The sequence below is a fragment of the Prionailurus bengalensis genome, chromosome A1 (assembly GCF_016509475.1).
Source record: "Prionailurus bengalensis isolate Pbe53 chromosome A1, Fcat_Pben_1.1_paternal_pri, whole genome shotgun sequence".
Taxonomy (NCBI): domain Eukaryota; kingdom Metazoa; phylum Chordata; class Mammalia; order Carnivora; family Felidae; genus Prionailurus; species Prionailurus bengalensis.
The window spans coordinates 196,931,415-196,955,010 of record NC_057343.1 but is presented as its reverse complement, the minus strand read 5'-3'; the positions used below and the strand labels follow the sequence as shown (position 1 = coordinate 196,955,010).

Here is a 23,596-nt window from a genome sequence, read left to right as displayed (position 1 = left end):
CATCTCTCCTCACACCTGTCTCCAGACTGGATGCCCCTCCTGCCCTTGTCAACCCAGCCCTTCCCAAGGTCACACACGGTAGATGTCCCCCCCCCACTCCCCAACTTCCATCAACTGGAATATCTTGAATGTCTGCTGACATGAATGAGACCACAGACCAGTGACTGCCCAGTGGCTGGCATGGTCTAGGAAGGAGGAAGGAGACTTCAAGTTATGCCTTGTCACTAAGGTGGCAGGTGCTCTGATCCTCATCAAGCCCCAGTTTTGCCATCTGTGAATCCTTCCCTATCCAAGGTCCCTGAGGCTAAGATCCCCTGCCCAGTACGGATGATCAATCACCAGAAATTCCAACAGCGACCACTTGCTATGTTTGAGGCTGCTCTGGGTGCTTCATTAATACAGCCATCCCACAAGGAAGGCATTCCCCGCTCCATGGTACTGATAGGGACAGTGCGGCACAGAGAAGGCAAGTGACCTGTCCACGGTCATACAACAAAAAAGAAGTCACTACTGGAACCAAGGACCATTCTATTCCAAGGCCTAGCCTGGCCTAGGAAGGAAAGCTGACTTCACTCCCACGGCACAGGGAAGGTTGGGAAAGAAAGACTCCCCGGTGGGGAGGCAGGTTCGAATGATGGTTAAGAGCATGGGATTTAGAAAAGAACAGATTGAGGTTTGAATCAACCGTATCGCCCACTAACTGGGTGACCTTAGGCAAAATAATCACCTCTCCAGGGCTGCACCCCCACCCGTGAAGTGGGGTAATGATGTTACCACCATAGGGGGCAGGGACAATAACATATACAGGCTGGCCTCTGTTCCTTCCCCCCACCCCACATGTGAAGACCAGAGGCAGGGCTGCTGCTGACTTGCCCACATCCACGCCCCGAGGGTATCCCCAACCATGAAATTTGCATTGCCCACCCACATTTTCCAATTTCCTTCCTCTTCCTCCTGCCTTCCCACAACTTCCTCACTTTGCTCACTACCCTGAACAGTAAACCCAGAGTCAGCCCCCAACATTGCCCTTAGACATGCCCGTGGTACCCCTGGATCTGAGAAGAGCTGGAGGAGGGGGGGGAGGGGGGAGGCACACCTGCCGTCCCCGGCAGCCCTCCCACCTGCTGGCCTCACCTGGAGGATGGAGGTGCGCTGCTCGTTCTTGTGCACCTTGGACGCCAGCCGGTTGAACTCGAGGGCCATGCGACCCAGGTGGGTGAAGAGCTGGCTGTGGTCCGGCTCCTCGGCACACACGCTCAAGGTGGTCTCCAGGCGCTGCAGGTGCAGCATCAGGTTGGTGTCCTCGTGGGGCAGGGGGCCCAACTCCTGGCGGGAGGGAAGGGACACTGACCACTCTTCACCGGGGGCTGAGTAGGCACCGCCGACCATTCTCCCTCTGCTTCCCCGTGTCTCATGACTCAGTTTCCCCTCTGATCCCAGCTAGCCCAGGGAAATTCTCTAGTTACACAGGTTCCCTGTTTGGGGCTGACTCACGGGGCAGGACCTGGGGCTCCCAGGCCACAGGCGGGCTTACCAGCAGCACAGTCACCTTCCTCCCACACTCTGGGCCTCGCTGAGCACCTGTGGGTAAACCACTTGTCCACCAGGTCTCAGAATCCTCACCTCCTAAGTGCACACACACTCCTTCCTTCCCTTCTATCTCATAGGGTTCTTATGAAGGTGAACTGACTTATGAAAGCTACAAGCCCAGGAAAGTGGTGTCGCTCCATGTCACTGCTTCTTCGGCTTGGGGACTCCTGACCAGGAAGCCATGCAGGGACCAAAACTGTCCCACTTCTATGTCTATGTGTGTCTTCTGGGGAATGGTCCAAGCATTCATCAACTTCTCAGAGGACCCAAGAGTCAAAACAGGTTAAGAACCATTGCTCTAGATAGTGCAAAGAACCCTAACCTAGTAGAGTGTGTAAGAAATGAAACACACTGTGGGCATGACAGTCGAATCTCAATAACCAATCAGTCTCTTTCTCTCTCTTAAGCCACCTCTCCTCTGTCTAGAACTTTCTTACCACAGATAGTGCTGCAGTTACACCAATACCATGCCCAAGGATCCTTATCGGCACCTTACAGCTCACTGTATCGAGCCCAGCTCCCCTGCCGGGTATCTGAGTCCCCACCTTCCCCTGCCTGAGCCTCTGTGTACCAGGCTTCGGTCCCACAGTGTCCTCCCTGCTCATCCTTCCTGGCCCTGCCCACATTTCCGCTCCTCTAGCAGCTCCCCAAACGTTCATGGAAGTCACGGACATCAGAGCTACAGGGGAACCTCAGGGCTCAGGCTGGGAAATCATGGGATGGGGAGAAGGAACTCGCCCAAAGTTGCCCAGCAAGTCAGTGGCAGATCCAGGACTGGACTTTGGCTTCCTGGCTCTCGATCCAGTGCTCTGCCACACTGAACTCCTTTGTCTCTGCATTGTGCAGCGCTAGAAATGCCCTACAGCCACAGCGTGGTGCTCAGTGAATGCCTACATAATATTGTTAGCACCTTATTCTAACAGGAGATAATGCTGCTTCTTCAATTCTGCATTCATTTCCCCCACTGCCTCTTCCCACAAAGGACTTGAGGCGGTGAATGCTGCTCTATTTAAGGCTCATGAATGGCTTCATCCCTCCGGTTTCTCCAACCGGTCTGTAAGCTCCCAGGCTGGCTTGGCTTGGCTTGGCACAGAATAGGCACATGGTGGGACTAAGGAGGAACTTATTAACAAGATGAAAGTACTGGTCCAAGGTCACAGACTGAACTACTCTCTGAGCAGCAGGGTCTTACCTCCTGAGCCAGCATCTCAGAGCCTTCAGGCATAGGGCAAGACAGGGGGCAAAAGTTCCCAGGAGACAATATACAGAGACTTTCTACTACTCAGACCTGCCAGATATGGTGAGGAGCCACTTGTCACTGAAGGCATGCCAGCGTAAGCTGGATGACCACTTGATGGGGACCTTGCACTGGGGACTGACAGACACAACATGAACTAAAGAACAATATCTGTCCCCTAGGCCTTGGTGAGTTGAGGAAACAGGACATCAAGGTGAAGAGTTAGGCCACTTACTGTCTTATTACCACCACCAAAAACAAATCTCAAAGTGGAGAGGGAGGGCGAAGGAGGAAAGGACAGGGCTTTAAGACTTTTGAAGAATATTCCAGACCTTTTGCCATGGTTCTCCAAGAAGTCTGCCATTTTAAGAGAGAGCAGAGGAGGACATAGGTGGAATAAAAGCAGCATGCAGGGTAAGGTATAGAAAGAGTATGCTGGGTAGACACCCCAGAGTTAGAGGAGTGTGTGTGTGTGTGTGTGTGTGTGTGTGTGTGTATACATGTATGCCCTGGGGGGAAGCCTGGGAGGAACAGACGGCCTGCACAAAAGGATAAATCACCTGCCTTAAGCTGCTCTGGGCTTCTCCGACCCCTTCTACTCCAGCCAGGCTAGTTGCCCACAGGCCCCAAAGCTGAGTCATAGTGTGTAGAGGCACCCCCCGACAAGGCAGAGACCAGCAGGGCTGGCAATGTGCCCAGGCTTTCTCAATGGTCGGGTGTCTGTATAGCCCAAGTCGGGGAAGTCACCAGCCAGGAATTTGCATATGTGAGCGAGAAGCACCCCTTGCCCTGGCCCCTCGTGTATCCCCAGGTAACTCCAGGGTGCCCAAGGGATCTCAGTGGATCCTGTGCCTCTTTGCCAGGGCTGAGTGACTGAAACAGAGAGACATGGGACGTGCTGGGGACCTGCCATCCACTCACCATTGTGTTTCTGGCTTGGCCACCACTTGCCAGTGGAGAATTCTGCTCCTCGGCGGGGACCACTTCAAATTCAGACGAGGTGCCCTGTGCAGAAAGGGAGTTAGGGACTGCCCGAGAGAAAGACACCTCACCCCTCCGCTGGGGCCTCGAGACTGAGAGCAGCAATTCAGCTGGGCAGCCCCCCCATGCAGAGGCTGAGCTCACAGGGCGGAGCCACGTGACTTCATGAGAGACCACAGAGAAGGATTCTCAACAGGTCTGCCCACACCCCACTGTGTGATCTGAGGTCACTTTCCCCTGAGGTGAGTTTCCTCATCTGTAAAACAGGGATGTTGGACTAGTGACCTTGAACAGCTAGCACTTTACAATTGCAGTCTCTTTCGAAGGCCGTGCACTTTTAAAATGTTCTCACAGACTCCATTATTTCTCAAAGCAACCCACAGAGGGCTCAGAGGGTTATATCCCCTTTGGACAGATGAGGAAACGGGAGAGCATACAGTTAGTTAATGCAAAAGCAGGGACTGAACCCAAGGACTGCAAGTCCAACACTCTTCCTATGGCATCAGAGCGGTCTCCCAGGCCCAGGTGTCTCTAGTTGGTCGCCCAGAGAACACAGATAGCATTTAGTATGGCCACCACCAAGGCGGTCCTGTGCCAGCCTTGCCAACCCAGTCCCAGAGATCCCAGAGGAGTGGTGTGATCTGCAGTAAGTCCCAAGGATGCATCAACAAAATTGGAGAGACTTTTACAGGATTCGCCCGAATCCCTGGGTGGCCAAGGACTTCGGGACTTCTCACACCTCTCGGCCATGCTGAGTAGAATGTACCGGTTGTGCAACCAGTGGATAGGCTGATAGTTCCTCTCAACCAGGAACTGACTCTGGGATTGCTACCAAACCTGGTCTCCAAAGCCTGTTCCAGACTTGCCTCATCTCAGGAACAGGCAGATACGTGGAAGGATCTGTACTCAGCTTCAGCTGAGCCTCGTGGTCTCTAAGAACCCCGCTCTGGATCTCAGCTCTGCTCTAGAAAGTCTCCCTTTCACCTCCATTTCCTCAGAAACACTCTTCTCTCTCTGGACCCCATCCGTGGGATGAAGACACTGAACAATATGACCACGTGGCTCCCTTCCAGGCCTGGGATACCAAGAAAAACTTCTCAAGGCAAATATGGAGAAGACACCTTTTGAGCCCCCTGTGAGAATCTGAGTTCCATGTCACATCTGTCTGTTTTCCCAGCACTGTACCCGGTCGACACACGCTTGGCATTATACAACTCAGTAAATGAGAGGAATGCCCTGTGCATACCAGAGTCTTCCTGATAAGTTTTCACCATGGCCTTCGTTTGAAAATGGGGAAATCAAGCCCCCAGAGAGACAGAGATCAACCTGCCCAATATCACCTAGCAAGTCAGAACCCAAGTTCCTTGACTTTAATCCTCTCTCGTCAAGTTCTTGTATCTGCCAATGAGCACCTGAGGTCCAGGCAACTTTCAGCCATGACTCCAAACGTAACTTACACTGGATGGAGGTTTTTGGACCAGCTCTGCCTTGTTGCTGGGGTGTGCAGGGTCAGCAGGGGCTGCTGGGACATCTGCCTCCTTTCCTGGAGAATTGAGAACACATGGATAAGCAGCAGGAAAAGGGGGAAAGCCCAGATACCATGCCCTCGCAGACAGCCCCAGCCAGATGAGTTCTACCCAAGTCTGGGAAAATGAGAGGTGGTCCTGCCAGGGCCAGGTAGCCTGGGAAAACGACTGGAATGATGGGGACAGAAGCTGGGCAGAGACACTATCTTCTATAGACTTGCTGGGAAAATCCCAAGGTGGCCACTGCTCCTCGCTACCCGGGACCTGCCTCAATGATACCAAGGGAGACACTTTACAATTAACAAAGTACTTTTATATTTGTCATCTCAGCCAATTCTCATGAAAGCTCTGTATCTGCATTTTGAAGGAAGGAAACTGAGGCCTGGAAAGGTCACCAGATGGCCCACAGTCACGCAATCAGCAGCTGCACCTCTCACTCAGGGCGTGGGCCTGGCACCAAGCTGGGACTCAGAAATCACTGCTGAACAGACAAGAGGCTGGAAATGCCCTCTGACGGCAGCACAGTGGACTCTGGGATCATCACTCTCCTCCATTTGTCCATTCAGCAAATGTAACCACAGCCGATGGAAGGCTCGCATACTGGCCTAGGCCAAGACTGTAGGTAGGCAGCAGCACAAGGCACTTGAGCCCCATGTGTGGGTGCCTTTTCTTCCCTTGCCCCGGACCTTGCCCCGTACTCAGAGACATGCTGAGGGATGCGTGGTGACCACACACAGGACCACAACCCTCCCTCACAGGTGACGTGTTCCTTTAACAGGCAGTGTGTGTGCCTTACATTTGAGGTACACTGCAGCAAGCTAACAGGAAATCCAGACTCTTCCGTGGGCCCCAGCGGTAAATGGAAAAAGTGGGGCCAGACCAGAGAGCTTTTGGCTCATGTGCCAAGTCTGACTGACCCGAAGTAGCTGTCTGGAACGCTAGGCCTGGCGTGCGGGAGCTGCTCGTTAAATATCTGCTGACTAAATACGCTGATAGAGATCCTGAGGCCACATCTCGGGTGCAGTGCGTTGTTGTGATCCATCGCTAATGTCTGCCAGGGCCTCAGGAGTGCTGAGTCACCAGCCATTTTTACACAGAATTATTTTCAAGTCCCTTCCAAGTCTGACCTTCTCAGGGATGCTGTGGACAAAACATGACTAGGAGGATGGTCTGGGGCCCAAGGATAAATGGAGGAGATGTGGGTTTCTGAATGAGGAGGGAGACCACTGTTAAGGGTCTAAAGACTTCGGAGTCTGTTGAACGCCCGGAAACAACTCCGGCCCCCCGGTACCTGTGAGCTCAGCCAAGTGGTCAAAGGAGGCCAAAGAGGGAGATGGCGGTGGCAGCAGCTCGCTGTCCTTGACCAGCTCCTCGGCCTTCTGCCGCAGCCTGGATGCTTCCATCTGGGACTCTTCCAAAAGCTCCCCTGGGGAGATGATGGGCACAGGAGGAGCAAAGGAGTTACTCAGCTCAGTGCACCAGTTCTCCCAGCCCCATGCCCCTAAGCCTGCTTTTGCGTGGCTTCTGATGCTGCGGGTCCTGGGCTGCATTCCCACTGTTGCCTTGTGGGCCGAATGTGACACACCTCATTCCAGCCCCTAGGCATAAATGGGCCAGGTAAAGAAGGGGCCTCACAATCAGGGAGAATGGAGTAGAGGGGAATCTAGAACAAACTCTTGACCTCCTGGCACCATCCGTCCTCCTGCCCCACTCCGGCCATTCCTGGCCAGGGGCTCTCAGACTGCCCATCATGGTACCTGCGGCTACCCACAGCCTACACCACCCTGGTCAGGGGCTGCCTGAAGGGAGGAGGTCCTTGATAATACCACCACCCCTCTCGGCCTCGGTTTTCCTTCTCCTACAAGTGGAGAATGGGAAACTCTACTCCCCCTTCCCTAAGCTGCCATTCCAAGCAGAGATCTGCCAAGCAAGGATTCAGCATTTAGAAAATCAGGCACATGAGCTCACCCCCAAAGCCTCAGGCCAGAGAAGATGGCAGCAAAGCAAAGGAAGAGTTTTAGGGGCATAGAGGAAAGAGACTCCTCTGGACAGGGTATCAATGAATCCTTCGCATGACTGGTTCAGTCACGTGGAGGTAAGCGGACTTGCTCCAGGCAATGGGGACAGCTCGGGCAAAAGCCAGGAAAGGAGAAATCAAGGGACCTATTCCCGCTTTGCTTCAAGCCAAGCTCAGCTCCCTGCTCCAACACTTGGGGACCATGCCCTCATTGCCCCAGTGACGCCAGCTCTCCTATTTCTGGTGCTTCTGGAAGACGAGGCCATTCTGTTTCCATGTCCCCAAACTGGGCCTTCTAGCTCCTCCCCCACCTCCATGCCTCCTCCTTCTAGGTCCCTCAGGTATTCTGAGTCCTGTCATCAGAAGGAGCTGGGGTGCTGGGGAATCAGGGCTGGGAATGCTGCCATCATGCTACAGAAGTGCACAAAGACACAGCTGTGGGACAGGAGCCAATGCCGGGCCAGGAGGGACAGTGGGATGACTTGGGTGGGGGCATATGCCAGCTGGCATTGCAGGCTGCAGGGAGGAGGCTTGCAGGGAGAGCGCAGGGTCTGTTTTACCTAACATCTTTATCCCTTGCATTTTTTCCTTCAGTCGGGAATTCTCCTCCACTAGGCGCTCAAAAGCTGCGGAAGCCTCTCCTGGAGGCACGCCGCCCCCAGGGTCGTAGATCCGGTATGGTCCTCTCCCTTCCATGAGGGTGGCTCCACCCCTGCCGTGGTGCCCACTTGGCTGTAAGGACAACAGCAGTATATCAGGGGGCAGGCCAGGCCACTGAGGCATCCTAGTCAATCAATGCCCCCAGAAGGCAGTCCCATGACCCAGAAAAGAACACAGCACTTGAGGCTGGTCTGGTCACAGCACAGCAGAGCAAGACAGTCACCTCCTTTGATCTGGACGCTGTGTCTCTATTAAGAGACACCCAAGAGTGGCATCAGTTTCTTTGGGCAGCCTCACTGTGCAGCTGGTTCATTTGGAACAGTAATCCATCATGGAGTACAAGAAAGAGCAAGGGACTTGGGAGTCAAAAAGCCTGAGCTCACGTCCTGTTGGTAGGGTCCAGAAGGACAGGGACCTTGCATTATGGCAGCCCCAGCGCCCAGCTCGGTAGAGCTATAAAGTGAATGTCCAGTGAGCACTTAATGACTGAACAAATGGTCTAGCCATTAACTCACTGTGGGATTGTGGGTAGTCCCCTCCCCTCTCTGAGGGGAAATGAGAGTCTTCCACTAAATCAGTGATCTTTACGGTAAAACAAATGGGCCCTCAGGGATAAGCAAGTCAATCCAATCCAAAGTTTCACCCATATGTACGTTATCTTTTCTAAAAGAAAGAAGAAGAAACCCTGACTAATATTTAATACACTCAATTGACACTGTCACCCTCTTCCTTCAGTCTCATATCATGTATGGTCTGTCCCTTGCAGTTCTAGTGAACAGATAAATTTTCCATCAAATGACTATCTACTTGTGCAGCAAGGGTTTTGCATCAATCTGTTCAAGTAAGTTCATCTGCTTTATTTCATTGGAAACTGCCCTGCAAAGTGATTGGAGACGCCTAGTTCTGGAACTTAGCAGAGAAACTTCTTTCTTCCTTCCAGTCATTCATTCATTCATTCATTCATTCATTCAGCAATTATTAATTGAGCATCTACTCTGTGTTGGGTACCAGTCTGGGCACTGGGCAATTATCAGCAAATAAAACAGACAAACAAATCCCTCAGGGAGCTCACATTTTAGTGGTCAAGACAGACAGCTCGATGATAGGTAGATAAACATGGTATTAGGGGTGATTAAAACATCTATGGACAACAATTAAGCAGGGAAGTATGAGGCAGGGAACTTACTTTTAAGTGGAGTTGTCAGGAAAGGCCTCACAGAGAAGGAGGCATTTGAGCAAAGACCCGAAGAAGGTGAGGGAACTAGCCATGCAGGTTACCTGAGGGAAGAATATTCTAGGCAGAGAGAATAGTTAAGGGCAAAGGCCCCGAGGCTGAGAAGGGGACCCAGCTTCCAGCCCTGCAAAGGGCTTGCCACCCAGAAAGAGTTCCAAAGGGCAGGCTCCACTGGAGACCTCAGAAGGACTTGGGGCCCCAAAACCTCCTTCCCAAGATCATCACTCCCAGGGCAGGAATCCTCAAAGGCCCTTTGAGCACCCACACAGGGCTCACTGAAAGAAAAGGGTGAGCAAGTGCTAATAATGACAGCCCCATTCATTAATCATCTACTCGCCAGGCACTGCATTCACTGCTTCGGGTACATTATCTCAGGTAAGCTGTGCACCAACCCTAAGATACCAGCTAAATTATCCTCATTGCATAAGGGAGGCTCTGTGAGGTTAAGTACCGCAGCCAGGATTATGTGGCCAGCACATGAGAGCCAAGATGCAAACCCAGCCTTGCCTAGGAAAGCGAGTTAAATTAACCCCCTGCTACACTGGCATACAAACTCCCATTTAAGACTCAGCCCCAAGGGCCAGACAGCGAGTTCCAGCCTGTGGGGTAACACCTGCCGAGCTATCAGGTACCCTCTGGGCTCTTTCCCCTGCCTTGCAGCACAAGAAGTAATAAGCATTTTGACCAGAGGGTCCATATCACCACAGAATGGCATGGGCCAGAAAGAAAAAGAGAGTTCTGGTGAGTGGGACCCCTCCCCCAAAGACTGACAAACAGAAGATGAACATGTACTTCGAGAGACACCCACGCCCTGCTGGGCCCCACAGACGCAAAGGACGGCTGCCCACACACCCGACACAAAAGTCATCACTGAGTTTAGGGGGACTTGTTTTCAACGTGAAAGGTCAAGGTTATACAGCAGAGCATTAAAGCACTGACACGTTCCCCGAACTACGAGACGGCACGGGGAAGGCACTTAGCACAGTGACTGGTGTTTAGCAAGGTGCTCAAAAATGTTGGTAGACATGGTGGGGGAGTCCTTCCTCTGCACTCCCCACTCTCCTCACGTGCCTCTCCGGCCAAATACTTACCACCCTGTATATAATGTATGTGACTGGTGTGAGCATTTGTGCATTTGACTGAGAACTTTCCGGAGGCTGTCACCAGCCTAGGTCTGGCACCTGGAAGGTGGGCCATGATTGAGAGCTGAATAGAGTTCACATATGGGAGGACTGAAGGCTTGGAAGAGGCTTGTAGCCACTTTTGGTGATAAGTGGCCCCATGTGTCCTGGATCCTGCTCACCACTCTACACTCACCCTAAACGGAACTCGCGGCTGACATTCCATGATGACTTGGGTATGTTTTTTTACTCCGCATCCGGCTTGCCCAGTAGACCAGGAGCTCTATGAGAGCAGGGGTCAAGTCCACCTTGTCTACCAGCGTATCTTCAGAGTGGTCCACAATAGAGCCTCAGTAAGTGTCTAATCAGAGCAGAGAGAGCCTGTGACCTGCCTCTGCCTCCTGAGAAGCCAACTGAAAACATCCCAAGAGCCTGGCTGTGACCCGCCACCGACCAGCAGCACTTGGATGGCCACATGCTTCTTCTTCTTTTTTTTTTTTTTAATGCTTATTTATTTTTGAGAGAGACAGAGACAAAATGCGAGTGGGTTAGGGGCAGACAGAGAGGGAGACACAGCATCCGAAGTAGGCTCCAGGCTCCGAGCTGTCAGCACAGAGCCCGACACAGGGCTTGAACTCACAAGCTATGAGATCATGCCCTGACCCGAAGTCGGATGCTTAACTGACTGAACCACCCAGGCACCCCAAGATGGCCACATACTTCTGAGACCAGGGCCAGCACAACCATGCTCCTTTAAGGATGCCCGGATGTCAGGCCAAGTGACAGAGCAGGATATGGGATACAGGAACTTAAACCTCATCTCCGTGTCCTCCAAACTTCATGACACTCAGTGTTGGGGAGCCGACACAGAAGGGGGTTCAGGGAAGCCAAGGAAGGGGCAAGCAGGCTATTCTCCCGACTCCAGCCTCGCAGGCAGCGCCCGGGGGCAGGGCAAGCGAACAGGCTGCAGGGCAGGAGGCCAACGGAGCCCACACACAACAGCCCAATGTGAGAAAACCCTCTCTGGAGGTGAGGGGAGCCACCCAGGGGAGGGCCTGGACTTCTGGAGGGAAGAAACGCAGTAAGAGAAATGGGGAATTTCCACATCCTGCTGACCTCACGCCCAGATGGTCAGCGGCAGTTCCAGGGTGACTGCCGGGCAGATGGGAACTCTCTTCCTGTCACTGTGGTTTCTGTAACCTTTCCTGAAGAGGGGAATCATTCCCAGGATGACGGAGCTGGAAGGGAATCTCCAAGGCGACTGGCATGACCCAGGGGTCCTCTGAGGGAGGGGCTGCACCCCTCTCCTGTCTCCCACAGGCAGCTGCCTAGTCTTCCCTGGTCACAGACAGCACAGTGTGTGTGGAGGGGCAAGGGGGGGCGGGCCCCAGCCCCTGCGAGGGGCAGCACCAAGGCCAGCGCCGAAGCTTCCTGGACATCGGCTCACCTGACTCTCCCTCACAGTATGAGGACAGCGAGTCAGGGCCCAGAACGTGAAGACCAAGGTCACTCAGCAAGATGGAGCTGGAACCAGAAGGTCCTTGCTCTCGATCTCGAGTCTGCCCGCTGCCCTCGCCCTCCGTTTCCGCTCCCGAGCTAAGATCCCACTGCAAAGCAGAGACCCCGCCCCATGTTCTTATAGGACCTGGTAGAATCCACGTCCATCCGGGCCTGGTGCCAGCAGCTACAGAAGAGCAAGTGCCACACCAGCAGTGCGACACCAACCCCCGCCTTCTGAACACAGAAAGAGCCAGGAACGAAGTGGCAACCGCTCAGGCCTCTGTCCCAAGCAAGAGCTCAGCTGAGGGGTGCCCTGGGCTCCCACAGCCGGCCCCAACAGCTTGGGGGTCCCATCTGGGGCAGAAAGGGGCCCAGACAGATGGGAGGCCAGGCGGCAACCACAGAGTGTGAGGATGGAAAAGATACTGTTGAACCTGAAGCAGCCCCAAAGAGGAGGACATGGTGTGACAAGGTGACAGAAGAAGAGCCAAGTGGGTGTGGTGGGTAGGAGGGGGGGCAGAAGTGTGGGCTCAAATCACAGCCTCCATCCGAGAAGAAAAGAACTGAAAGAGGTTGGACTTGGAATTGAACTTGCATTCCAGCTCCCGCACCCAAGTGTTCTGGCCCATCTGAGACTGTCTTGTGATGAGCCGTGGGCTGGTTCCAGGAGGGGGCTCCCAGGCCCTCCAAATGACATGAGCTTGCATAACCTGTAACGTGTGCAGAACACCTAGCAGTGCCCCACGCTTTGTTTTTCCATCTGATTGTCACAACAGCCGTGGGAAGATGACAGGGCTGATGTCTGTTTGCCAGATGAGGAAACTGAGGCCCCTGGGGAACTTTAATAAGCTCAAGCTAAGGCTGCTGGGCACTGGCTGCACGCTGCGGGAAGTGAAGGTCTCCCTGCCCCCGAGGGAAAAGCCTGAGTGGATCTCTGGTACCTGGAGTCAGGAGGTCCCAGGTAGCCAACGGCCACATCCCCAGGCGGAGGCAGGGGCTGCCAGGGATGCCAGTGGGAAGGGGCAACAGAGGGCCGAAGGGAAGGGGTCTCTAGGAAGGAAGGCACAGGACAGAAAGTCAGAAGGTGCTAGCATCTACTCTGCTGTCCACTTTCATGGCCATAGGCAAGCCTGCCCACTCTCTGCACGCCGGGTCCACGTGTGCACAGGGAGGAGCCTGGACTAGAGAGAAACATGGTGATGTCGTAGGCCGGGCCTAAGGATCAACCAAGACCCAAGCCGCGGGAGCCAGAAGCAAGGCAAGGAAAGAGAGGGGGCCCAACACACCGGAGGTAGCACAGCCGTGGAGTCAGGAAGAAAGAGTCCCGATACAGGGCGTGGGCGATGCAGGTGAGGCACACAGTGTGTAACACTGAAAGGGGTGCTCGAGTGCAAGCATGGGACCCGGAGCGGGAGCCTCCCTCAGGTGCGGCACCAGGGGGCGTCACCTGTGCTGATCCCTCCCGAGTCCCAGCTCTGTCTACCCATGCAGGCTGTGTGCCCCTTCTGAGCCTCAGCTGCCTCTGTTGCACAACAGGAATAACAAGAGAACCCACCTGCTGTCAGATTAAAGAAATTAATCGCAAACATATGTGTACAGTTGGAAGGGAGTTCTCACTTTCTACTTCATACTTCCTGGTTACTTGATTTACTCAACAAGAAACATTCATTTTATAATAAAATTTCCAAAGTAATTATGATGTGTGTATAGCACCTAGTTAAGTGCCTGGCACGCAGTGGGTTCTTAGTAAAAGGTTGGGGCAGCCCCATAACTCCAGCCCACTGATTTAGGGCCAAGTCTCCCCCACTCCCATATACCCCCCCTTTTAACGGAGTTTTTACGTTCCTCTGCCGGCTCGGTAAGCTAGGTCATGACACCACTGAATTTCTGGTAACTGCAAAAAAAATCGTTGAGCACGGACACTGGTACAACCACAGCTAATGGAGACGCAGCTCTGAAAAGCCGAAGGTACCACACTCACCAAAGACTGCGAAGCATCTAAGCCTCCCTTTCCTCAACTGTAAATGGGAATATCCTCCAACGCTCCCCCCCACCACACCCCCACCGCCCGGGATGAGAGGAAGTCATGAAAGCACCTTGCAAAGTAAAGCAAACATCTCTTCGTGTTTGTACTTTATGATGATCTCCAGTCCTCCCCACCCATTTCACCATCAGGGAAACTATGGACCCAGGGCCATCCATCAAAGAGCAAGCTGTGCCCTCTTGATGACCATCAGCAAGGACACAGCACCTACAGCACCTACTTTAGAGGGCGTGTACTTGGGAGCACGCCCTGGCATCCTTGTCAGTGAGGACTTAATGCACTCTTGGCAACAATTCGGTAATCAAGAGGCTGCATGTAAAAACAAGGAACTGGGCCCAGAAGTCATGGGATCGAGGCAACGTCCACCAGAACAAACATCTTCCCCTCGGTGGGCTTCAGTTTCCTAAAAGGAGGGGCCTGTATCTGCAACACTAGCAATAACATAAGGGATTGACTAGACAATCTTTAAGGCCCCTTCTAGTTCTGACATTCCAGAACTTACAATTTATCGTCGCCCCTTTCTGTAACCGTCTGACCTTGAGAAGGCTGCTCTCCTCAGCTCCAAGCCCTCCTAATTCCCAAGTGGATTCCCCTGAACCAAGAGTCTTCCCACAAGTGCTATCAGAGTGCCTCTGCCGCCCCCAAGAGCAGTCAGAGAGCCCCAAATGATGTCTGCAGCCCTTCGCCGGGTCCTCCCCGCCTCCCTAGCATGCACCCAGGCTCCAGTCCAGCTTGAGGACTGTGTCCCTCAAACACAGCATACATCTCCTCTGTGTCCTTCTTCCTCCTGTCCCCTGTGCTGCCTCACCCACAGAGGGAGCCCCACTGGCTCCACTCAGCCTCCAAGATGCAGGCTCCCCATCATGAGCCTGGGGACAAGACCGTGGACCAGAACCATCAGCTGGCTGGCACCACTGCAAAAGGAGGAGAAGGAGCATCTGACGCAAGCTGGGAGAGGACCTGGCAGTTAAGTGCTACCATATGCCAGGCACGGGGCTATATCATTATGCACATTGCTTCATTTTCTCCTCACCATAGAGATGAAAACTGTCCCTGTTTTCCAGCAAGGAAACCAATCTTCTCAGCTAGATAGTGTTATCTCTATTTTTCAGGTAAGGAAGCCAACTCAGAGAGGTTAAGTCACTTGCCTAAAAACACACAGCTGGTGAGTGGCAGAACAAATAATCCAGGCTCAATCTGTCGGACTCCAACACTGGGTGCCCTTTCCACTGGCCCGCACCACCTGAGAGACAGGGGCTGAGGCACAGTGGGAGGAAACCAGTCCTGCCGTCTGGCTATCTGGAACATGCTCCCCAGTTCCCAGCACCTGCCTCCATGCATCTCTAATTTTGTATACAACCAGGCCCCAGTCTGCCCTTGATCACCTGCAGTCACCAGGGCTTAGAATCTCAGGCTGAAAGGAAGCTCAGGGGAAATTCAGTCCTGTACTTATCCAGTCTCCAGGGGAGCCAAGGGACTCCAGATGACCATCTTAGGGACCCAACTTCCTCCCTAAGGACCCTCCCCTGGGTAACCAACACTGGCTGTGGTTAGACTACTCCCAGTTTGACTTCTACCAGCCCTCACTTTACCCTCTGGGTCCTCTAGAATAAGGAACAAGATGCCCCTCTTCTCCAGTTCAGCCCTGCAGAGATTTGGAACCTACAGCATTCTCTTGAAGCTGATTAGACCCCGTTCCCTGTGCTGTTCCTTGAGGGAATGGCTTCTAGACCCCTCCCCTATCCACCTCCCTCAACCCTCTACCACTACCCTATCCGTAGCTGGTCCTGAAATTGGACACAACACTCCAGGTGTGGTTTACCTGACCAAACAGAAGAACTTTCACCTCCACCTTTTTAGGTATTGTGTTTCTCTTGATACAGCCTTGTGTACATTTGTTTTTCTTATAGTTGGGTCACCCACAGTGTGGAATGTTGTTTCTCAATGACGTCAACACCTGCTTGTACGCCTGATCAGTTGAGAACAAAGTTCTCATAGAAAAATAACGCTTGAAGTTTCAATCATCTACAGGACCAGAGGTAACTGACTGTATCAGTAATCCTCTAAGAATCCAGAAATTTTTGCGTCACTGCCCACAGGAGCTGAACAAAAATGTGCACTGCCACATGCTTTGTAACTGCGAAATGTCCTAAACGTCCACCAGGGAGGCACTGGTTTTATAAACCCTGGTACATTCACTCACTGGAATACTATGCAGTCATCAAAAAGAACGGGGCAGACTGATGTGCAATGACATGAAAACATGTCCACAAAATATTGTTAGGGATAAAAAGCAAAGTATAATACAATACTATTTTTGTATTTCTTTTTAAAATTTATTTATTTTTTTTAGTAATTCCTACACCCAGTGTGGGGCTCCAACTTACGAACCTGAGATCAAGAGTTGTATGTTCTTCTGGCTGAGCCAGCCAGGCACTCCAGGATACTACTTTAAAAAAAACCCCACATACAACTACATGTGTGTCTATATGTACGTACATGTACGTGTAGATACACAGACACGTACACGTCTATATACATACATGTATATGTAAAATCTTAAATCACATAGAAAAAGGTTTGGAAAGATGCACACCAAGCTGCTCTAGCAGCTCTAGAGAGGGACTTGGGATAGGGACTAGAAACAAGAGAAACTTTTATTTTACCTATAAAACTGAAACTCTTTTCAAGGGAAATCTAGTCCTGTTCTATTTTAAAAATACAGTCGGAGGGCACCTGGGTGGCTCAGTAGGTTGAGCGTCTGACTCTTGATTTCGACTCAGGTCATGATCCTAGGATCATGGGATTGAGCCCCACGTCGGGCTCTGTGCTGAGTGTGGAGCCTGCTTAGGATTTTCTGTCTCTCTTTCTCTTTCTCCACACCCCCCCACCATGTGCACGTGCACACTCTCTCTATACATAAAAAAATAAAAATACAGTGGGGATAGGGGAAGGGAAAAAGAAGGAGAAAGGAAGAAGGAGAAGACATTTTTTTAATTTTTTAAAAATGTTTATTCATTTTTGAAGGAGAGAGAGACAAAGCGTCAGCAGGGGAGGGGCAGAGAGAGAGGGAGACACAGAATCCGAAGCAGGCTCCAGACTACGAGCTGTCAGCACAGAGCCCGATGCGGGGCTCGAACTCACAAGCTGTGAGATCGTGACCTGAGCTGAAGTCGGAAGCTTAACTGACTGAGCCACCCAGGTGCCCTGAAAGAAAACATCTTTCATTTTTTACTTTATGCCTTTTGTATTGCTTTAGTTCTAGGGAATTTTCCTCTGATGAGAATGTCATTGTAACTTTTTTAAAGGGACACCTTAAAATAAGTTTTAAAAATTTAAGTGTCTTGGGGCACCTGGGTGGCTCAGTCAGTTGAGCGTCCAACTTCGGCACAGGTCATGATCTCACGGTTCGTGAGTTTGAGCTTCATATTGGGCTCTCTGCTGTCAGCACAGAGACGACTTCGGATCTTCTATACCACCACCACCACCACCCCCACCGCCACCTCGGCCTGTCTCCCTCTCTCTCTTTCTCTCTCTCTCAAAAATATATAAACATCAAAAAAATTTTTTAAGTTCTGACAAGGTCATGACAATAGGGAAGGCCCATTCTTCTGGCACCAAATGAGGCCTGGAGGGCTGCGGGCAGGGGTGAGAGCTCATTATGTACCTGCTTCATATGGACAGACAAGGTTATAGGGATTTGATCACAAGAACATTCCAGGAGCAAGTTTTCTAGTCAGGGAAGTCAGTGAATGGAGAGTTGGCAACTGTAGAGGCGAGTTTCAACCTGGAAACTACTGGAAAGGATCTGGCTTTGGGAAGGCCAGGGCTGGCCTTGAGATGACAAAGGCGGGAAGAGAAGCAACAGACTTTGGATAACCACCCTCAACTGGGAACAGTACAAAGCTCCCCGCCCACCGCCTGTGGGTCCTCACAGCAGGAACACCTGCTTTGCTGGAGAGGAAGCAGAGTCCAGACAGGTGCAGAGCTTGGCTCAAGGCCACACGACTGCCAAAGGACAAAGCAGAACCCACACCTGATCATCTATCACTGGTTCCACCCTGTACTCCTTGCTACCGAAAGCTTCCTAAGAGGGGTTGAGAGAGCAGCCCCAGCAACCCCAGCCCATGTTCCTTCCATCCCGTGCGTGCCTCCTCTCAGCTCCTGCGATCCACAGGTACACACACTCCGCGCCTAGAAGCCAGCTTCCATCCCAGCGGCTGGGACATCACTTGGCCCAGAAAGAGTGCCTCAACCATCAGCCATGGGGACAAAGGGCACCAGGTCCACCCTTAGACAAAAGGGACTTGGCTGGCCTTCTGTCTCCCAGTCCCCAATATGCCCAAAGCTGGTTAGCCAATGAAGGCTTTCTCCAACTTTGTAACTACCCCTCCAAGGGGGAAGGGGACAACCTGTAGGAATTTCCCTTCTCGGGGACGTCTGGGTGGCTCAGTCAGTTTAAATGTCCGACTTTGACTCAAGTTATGATCTCACGGCTTGTAGGTTCGAGCCCCGTGTTGGGCTCTGTGCTGACAGCTCAGAGCCTGGAGGCTGCTTCCGATTCTGTGTCTCTCTCTGTCTCTGCCCCTCCCTTGCATGCGTGCTCTCTCTCTCTCTCTCTAAAAAAAAAAAAAAAAAAAAAGAATTTCCCTTCTCTACATATGGTGGAAGGAGGGCTCAAACCCTGGCTCAGTTCCTTGCCAGGTGACCCTGAACATACTACCCTTGTTTCTCCCCGTGGAAATGCTGGGAGGACCAACTAGGAACCACAGAGCTCCTTGCAGACCTTAAAGTACAACCCCAGCAGAAGCCACAGTGACTAGGAAGGGGACAGCTGGACAGATAAGAGCCAAAGATATTTTGTTCTAGAAGCAAAGGCTGGAAACTACCTAATGAAGAAGAAAATAAATACACTGGGGCAAGTTCATACCAGGGAATACAATACAGCCGTGAAAATGAATGAACTACAGCCAGAGACACAAACATGAATGGATCTCACGAACACAATATTAGGCAAAACACAATATCAGGCAAAACAATGCATACGGACAGTATGATAACATTTGAATAGCATTTTTAAACATATGAAATTACTACATGTTGTTTAAGGATATATATATGTATAATAAAACTATAGAGAAACATAAGACAATAAACCCTCAATCAGAACACTTGCTACTTCCATAAAGGGGATGATCAAGGAGAAATTTCAGGTGTACAGGATCTGGATCTCTTAAGCCGGATGGATGGGTGTCTGGTGTGTGCACGTTACCTTCTATGTCTGAAAGATCCCTTCATATTCTCTAAATGTCAGTGTTGCCATGCTTAGACCTCTGTTCTTCTTCCCAGGGGATGGGGGATGGGGGAACACGGGTAGAGGCAGAAGTGGGGATGGAGGGACCAGCGTTCCTCAGACCACTGATGAAGCTGGCCATGAGGAAGGCACAGGACGGTGGCCTGTCAGTCGGTGGAAAGTGGAGCAAGTACTCTCCAGTGTGGGTGGAGACCAAACCAAAGGCCCCTGACTCATGGGACACCCCCCACGCCCGCCCTAAAAATACCAGCTCTGGCCTCTAAGTATGACTCCTTGGTGACACAACTCCTACAGCACCCCCACCCTCCCCCCACCCCACACACATATCTGCCAGGCCACCCGGTTTGTCCACCCTGTAGGTGTTCAAGAACACAGGGAACAGCTTCAGGGTGAGGTCCCTGGGGAGAGAGGAGCTCAGCCCTGCCTGGGGACAAAGAGCCAGCTGTTCCTCAGGCCAGTCATCTGTTCCTTTCAGAAGAGTGACTGTCCTGGGCCAGTCATGGGGAAAAAACATCAAAAACTTCCTGCAACTAACTGGCCATTGTGGCTGCCAAGGTCTGTCTCTGGAGGTTGGGGAGCTCTGCTCCGCAGAACCAACGGAGCTGCTCCCTGCTTCCCTGAGCCTCCCTTTTGGGAACTCTCCAGAGGGTCCCAGACACCCTCCTTTCAAAGACGGACACGGAAAAGAGAAGCAGGCACTTCGGGTAGGCAGGGGTGCAGCAAGGAGGCGTGGGCAGGGTGGACCCAGAAAGGCCCAGCCCAGCAGGAAGAGCCAGAGAGAGGGCAGGCAGCCCGGTCACTGGGGTACAGAGTTTTTAGGGCTGAAAGAGAACATTCTAAGACACCAGCAAGTGGACTGGCTTCATTTTGCAGTAACACCAAAGCCAGCAGAGGAAGAAGACCTGCCCAAGGCTGTCCAGGATGGTGGGGACACAGAGGGGAGGCAGACCTAGGCTTTCTGGGGCTCGCTGGGCACCCTCTTCCCACGCGGAACCATGCCTGCCCTCCCTCAAAGCGGTCGGGTGGGCAATGAGGGAAAAGAAGGTGAGACAGGGGGAACCTGCACCCGCGGCAGGGGGTGCCCACAAAATCAAACCATCCATAACATGGGAAGAGGCTGCCTACAGGCAGCAGTGCTCTCCCTGACCCTGGGGATGGGGTCAAGCTGAGGCTGAAGGACCACCTGCTGGGGTGCGAGGTGCTGTTGAGGGACTTCAGGCCAGATGTCTGCTGTGCGCGCGTGTAAGTGTCCACTATTCCAAACAGGGATGGAAAGGCATCTGACACAGAGCAGGGGACGACCCATCCAGACAGGACACAGCATGGTCCACAGGTGGCAGAGGGGTTAAGGCCGGTTATCCCCAAACATGGAGTATTGGACCCTCTCCATCATGTCCTACTGAAATCCCTTCAACATCCTCATGACGATCGTCACTAACAAGGTCAACGGCTAGCACTGACTGATCACTTACCCCACATCGGCCCTGCGCTGTCCCATGAATTCGCAGCACGGGAGAAGACAGCGCTGACCTCAGAGAGCCTTACAGACGAGGAGGCAGGGGCAGCACCCTCTCAGGTGTGCCAAACTCTGAAGCACACGCTCTCCACCAGGGGTTCCCACCGTGCTCCACACCAGGCATGGGCACGACCCACTGCCTCGGCCCCTCGGGGTACAGGGACCAGTATGCGTTTAACAAGCCACCACCCAGGTGCTCCACATGCGTGCTTACAGTTAGCCAGCCCCGCTGCTCTAATCACTTCCCAAGGCTGCCAACAAGGGAGAAACCACCACTTCTCTGCCTGGTAGTCAAGACCTTCAGGGTTTTTCCTGGGCCAGCTGGTCAGCTCCCCCAACCCAGCAAAGCCTTACCCCCAATCCTCTACCCAGTCTACAAGTTCCAGAGGGGCTCAGGCCCCACTCTGCTCTCGTCTTCCTAGAGTCTGGCCTTGAAGTCACCTCCCTCCGGAAGCCTCCTGACCACCTGGTGCCCCCAAACTGTCCTGCACTCCAGTGAGACTTATGCCAGGCACTTGGGGGCAACATGCTCAGAGCACATTTCTCTGCATTCCACTGCCAGTTCCTGGACGGCCAAGCTAGTTCCTTATGTACCCAAGCATCATGTTCCTCTGCAAGCACTGGGCACAAGGGTGGTCAGGAAAAGCGTGCTGGCTATCAGAGAGAGAGAAAAAAAAATCCCTTGGGGAGCACGTTCTGGTTCTCCAGCTGACGCTGCCACTACCCTTCGGGGACAAGTGTGTTCCCATCTCCCCGCCTGGGTGAAATGCACCATTATTCTAGTTTCTTTTATTCTATGCATCCATTGAACAAACCCAGCAGAGCCTTACCCCAGACACTCGTGTACCAAGAATGCACATGCACTAAAGTGGTTCCTGCTCTCATCCTTCTCTCCCAGGAAAAGAGAAAGACACCAGACAAGTAAGCACTAAAAATCATTATATTCTAGACACCAAGCTCTGTACATATACTTTCTCAGTCGCAAATAAACAAGATTATTTCAGAGCATGATGAATGTATAAAACCATAATAGTAATATGACAGAAAGTGAAAAAAGGGGCTACTTTGCATAGAATGATCAGGGAAGGCCCCTTTAAAGAGGTGACATTTGAGCTGAGACTTGGCAGATAAGGAAGAACCAGCCACGTAAAGAAATGGGGAAAGGTGTTCCAGGCAGAAGGAACAGCACATACAAAGACCTCGAGTCAAGAACAAGCTTGGTATGTTGGAGGGAAGACAAGCAGGCTGCAGGGGCTAAATTGCAGTGCAAGCAGAAGTAATACCAAGCAGCACTCAGAGACAGAGGCAGACAGACGGCCTCCTACAAATGTGAGGGGCTCAAATGAGGTCGGCCCCATCCAGCCCAGGACATCTGGACCCCAACTCACAGGCAACATTAGGGTTAAGGGTATGAGTCAGACCCCTTAGCTTCCTGGGGCCCCAAAATACCTGGTGTGGGCATAGGGGCAGGCACCACCCCTCAGCATGAGAGCCTCACGGGTACCCACAGGACGCCCCGGGGTGGTGGAAAACAGGGTCACAGAAGTATGTAGAATACAGGACATTCACAACTGCAGCTTCCAGGGGGACATGATCAAGTGCTTCCATGAAGTGCCAGTTCCTGATTACACTATTTTCCCAGGACACAGAGAGGACAGACACCTTGGTCAATGGAAAGAGAACAGGGCCATGCTGTTCAAGGCTTACTGGTCTTGGCCAAATCTTAACCTTTTGGGGTCTCGATTCCTCATTTGAAAACTGAGGCTACTATTAGCCACTAGAGCTAATAGCAGAGCTGTTGAAAAGATTAAATGAGATACTGAAGGTGAAGCACTGTGCCCAGCACACGGTAAGTGTTCATAAATGTACACTGTCATCGTTACTGCCATTGGGTTTTCACTGTCTCAGTTCTCTCTGCTGTAAAATAAGGAGATTAATCACGAGATTCCTGTGAGCTTGTACTAATAAATGTTCTAGCCTCTTAATGCAATATCCGTTGTCAGGAATACAAAAAAAAAAAAAAAGAATCCTCTTTCCTGACTTCTCATAAGATGCTGAATTCCCCTCTACCACACCCTGCTGTTTGGAAAATAGATGTTGATTAAATTCTATTTTAATGATACTGAGAAATCAACATGATGCACTGGGAATCCACAGATTTCTCTGTACTGTCATTCTGCAAGGAAGTAGGGATGGATGTTGCTGATTCTTCTGTATCTGGCCCCCCAGCCAAAACACAATCTCTCATTCAGTCGCACAAAACTCCCACCCACTTCCATACACACAATTAATGAATGTGTAATGCAACCACTTCCATACACACCATCACACACACACACACACACAAATGTCCTACAGTGGAAAACTCACCCACGCGTAGAAACACATCCAAAATCACTCCCAGAAACTCACTACGGCTACCCTGCAAATGCACACAAATGTTGCTTCCAACAGTGTGCAAAATTCGTTCAAAAGAAACTGAATAGCAGGGACTCTGAAGCCAAAGGCCCGGGTTCAACTCCTGACTTTGCAACTCCCTAGCCGTGTGACCCCAATCTCTAAGTGCCTCGATTCCATAAACTGTAAAATGGGGATAATAATAATACTGATTTTAAGGGGAAATGTGACATGAGTTTAAAACATGTTAAAGGTTTAAATCAGCACTTGGAAATCGCCCAATAACTTCGCCCAATAACTTCTTTTCCTCTTCCTTACATGTGCACACTGCTCCCAAGCTTGTCTCGCACACTGTAAACAGACCCACGCCAGCCCACTGTCCCCTAACCGGCGGCTCTGCACGCTCCGCACATTCGCCTGTACGCTGTTCCCAGACAGCGTTCACCCACGCAGTGCGCA

The 23,596-nt window shown here is 52.0% G+C and overlaps 1 protein-coding gene across 4 annotated transcripts in view; it reads right to left on the bottom strand.

Annotated features, from left to right (window-relative positions):
• The window catches only part of TNIP1 (TNFAIP3 interacting protein 1), a 52,916-nt gene that overhangs the window by 23,144 nt on the left and 6,176 nt on the right, over window positions 1–23,596 (bottom strand). For 3 of the 4 annotated variants that reach the window (XM_043600775.1, XM_043600694.1, XM_043600839.1), the window contains exons 2-6: window positions 7,912–8,083; window positions 6,626–6,760; window positions 5,266–5,351; window positions 3,749–3,832; window positions 1,135–1,326 (exon numbers count right to left, since the gene is read on the bottom strand). In XM_043600775.1, coding sequence (XP_043456710.1) covers window positions 1,135–1,326; window positions 3,749–3,832; window positions 5,266–5,351; window positions 6,626–6,760; window positions 7,912–8,047 — 633 coding nt within the window. In that variant the 5' untranslated portion in view covers window positions 8,048–8,083. The remainder of the gene's footprint in view (window positions 1–1,134; window positions 1,327–3,748; window positions 3,833–5,265; window positions 5,352–6,625; window positions 6,761–7,911; window positions 8,084–23,596) is intronic. The other variant, XM_043600929.1, reaches the window with a different exon arrangement.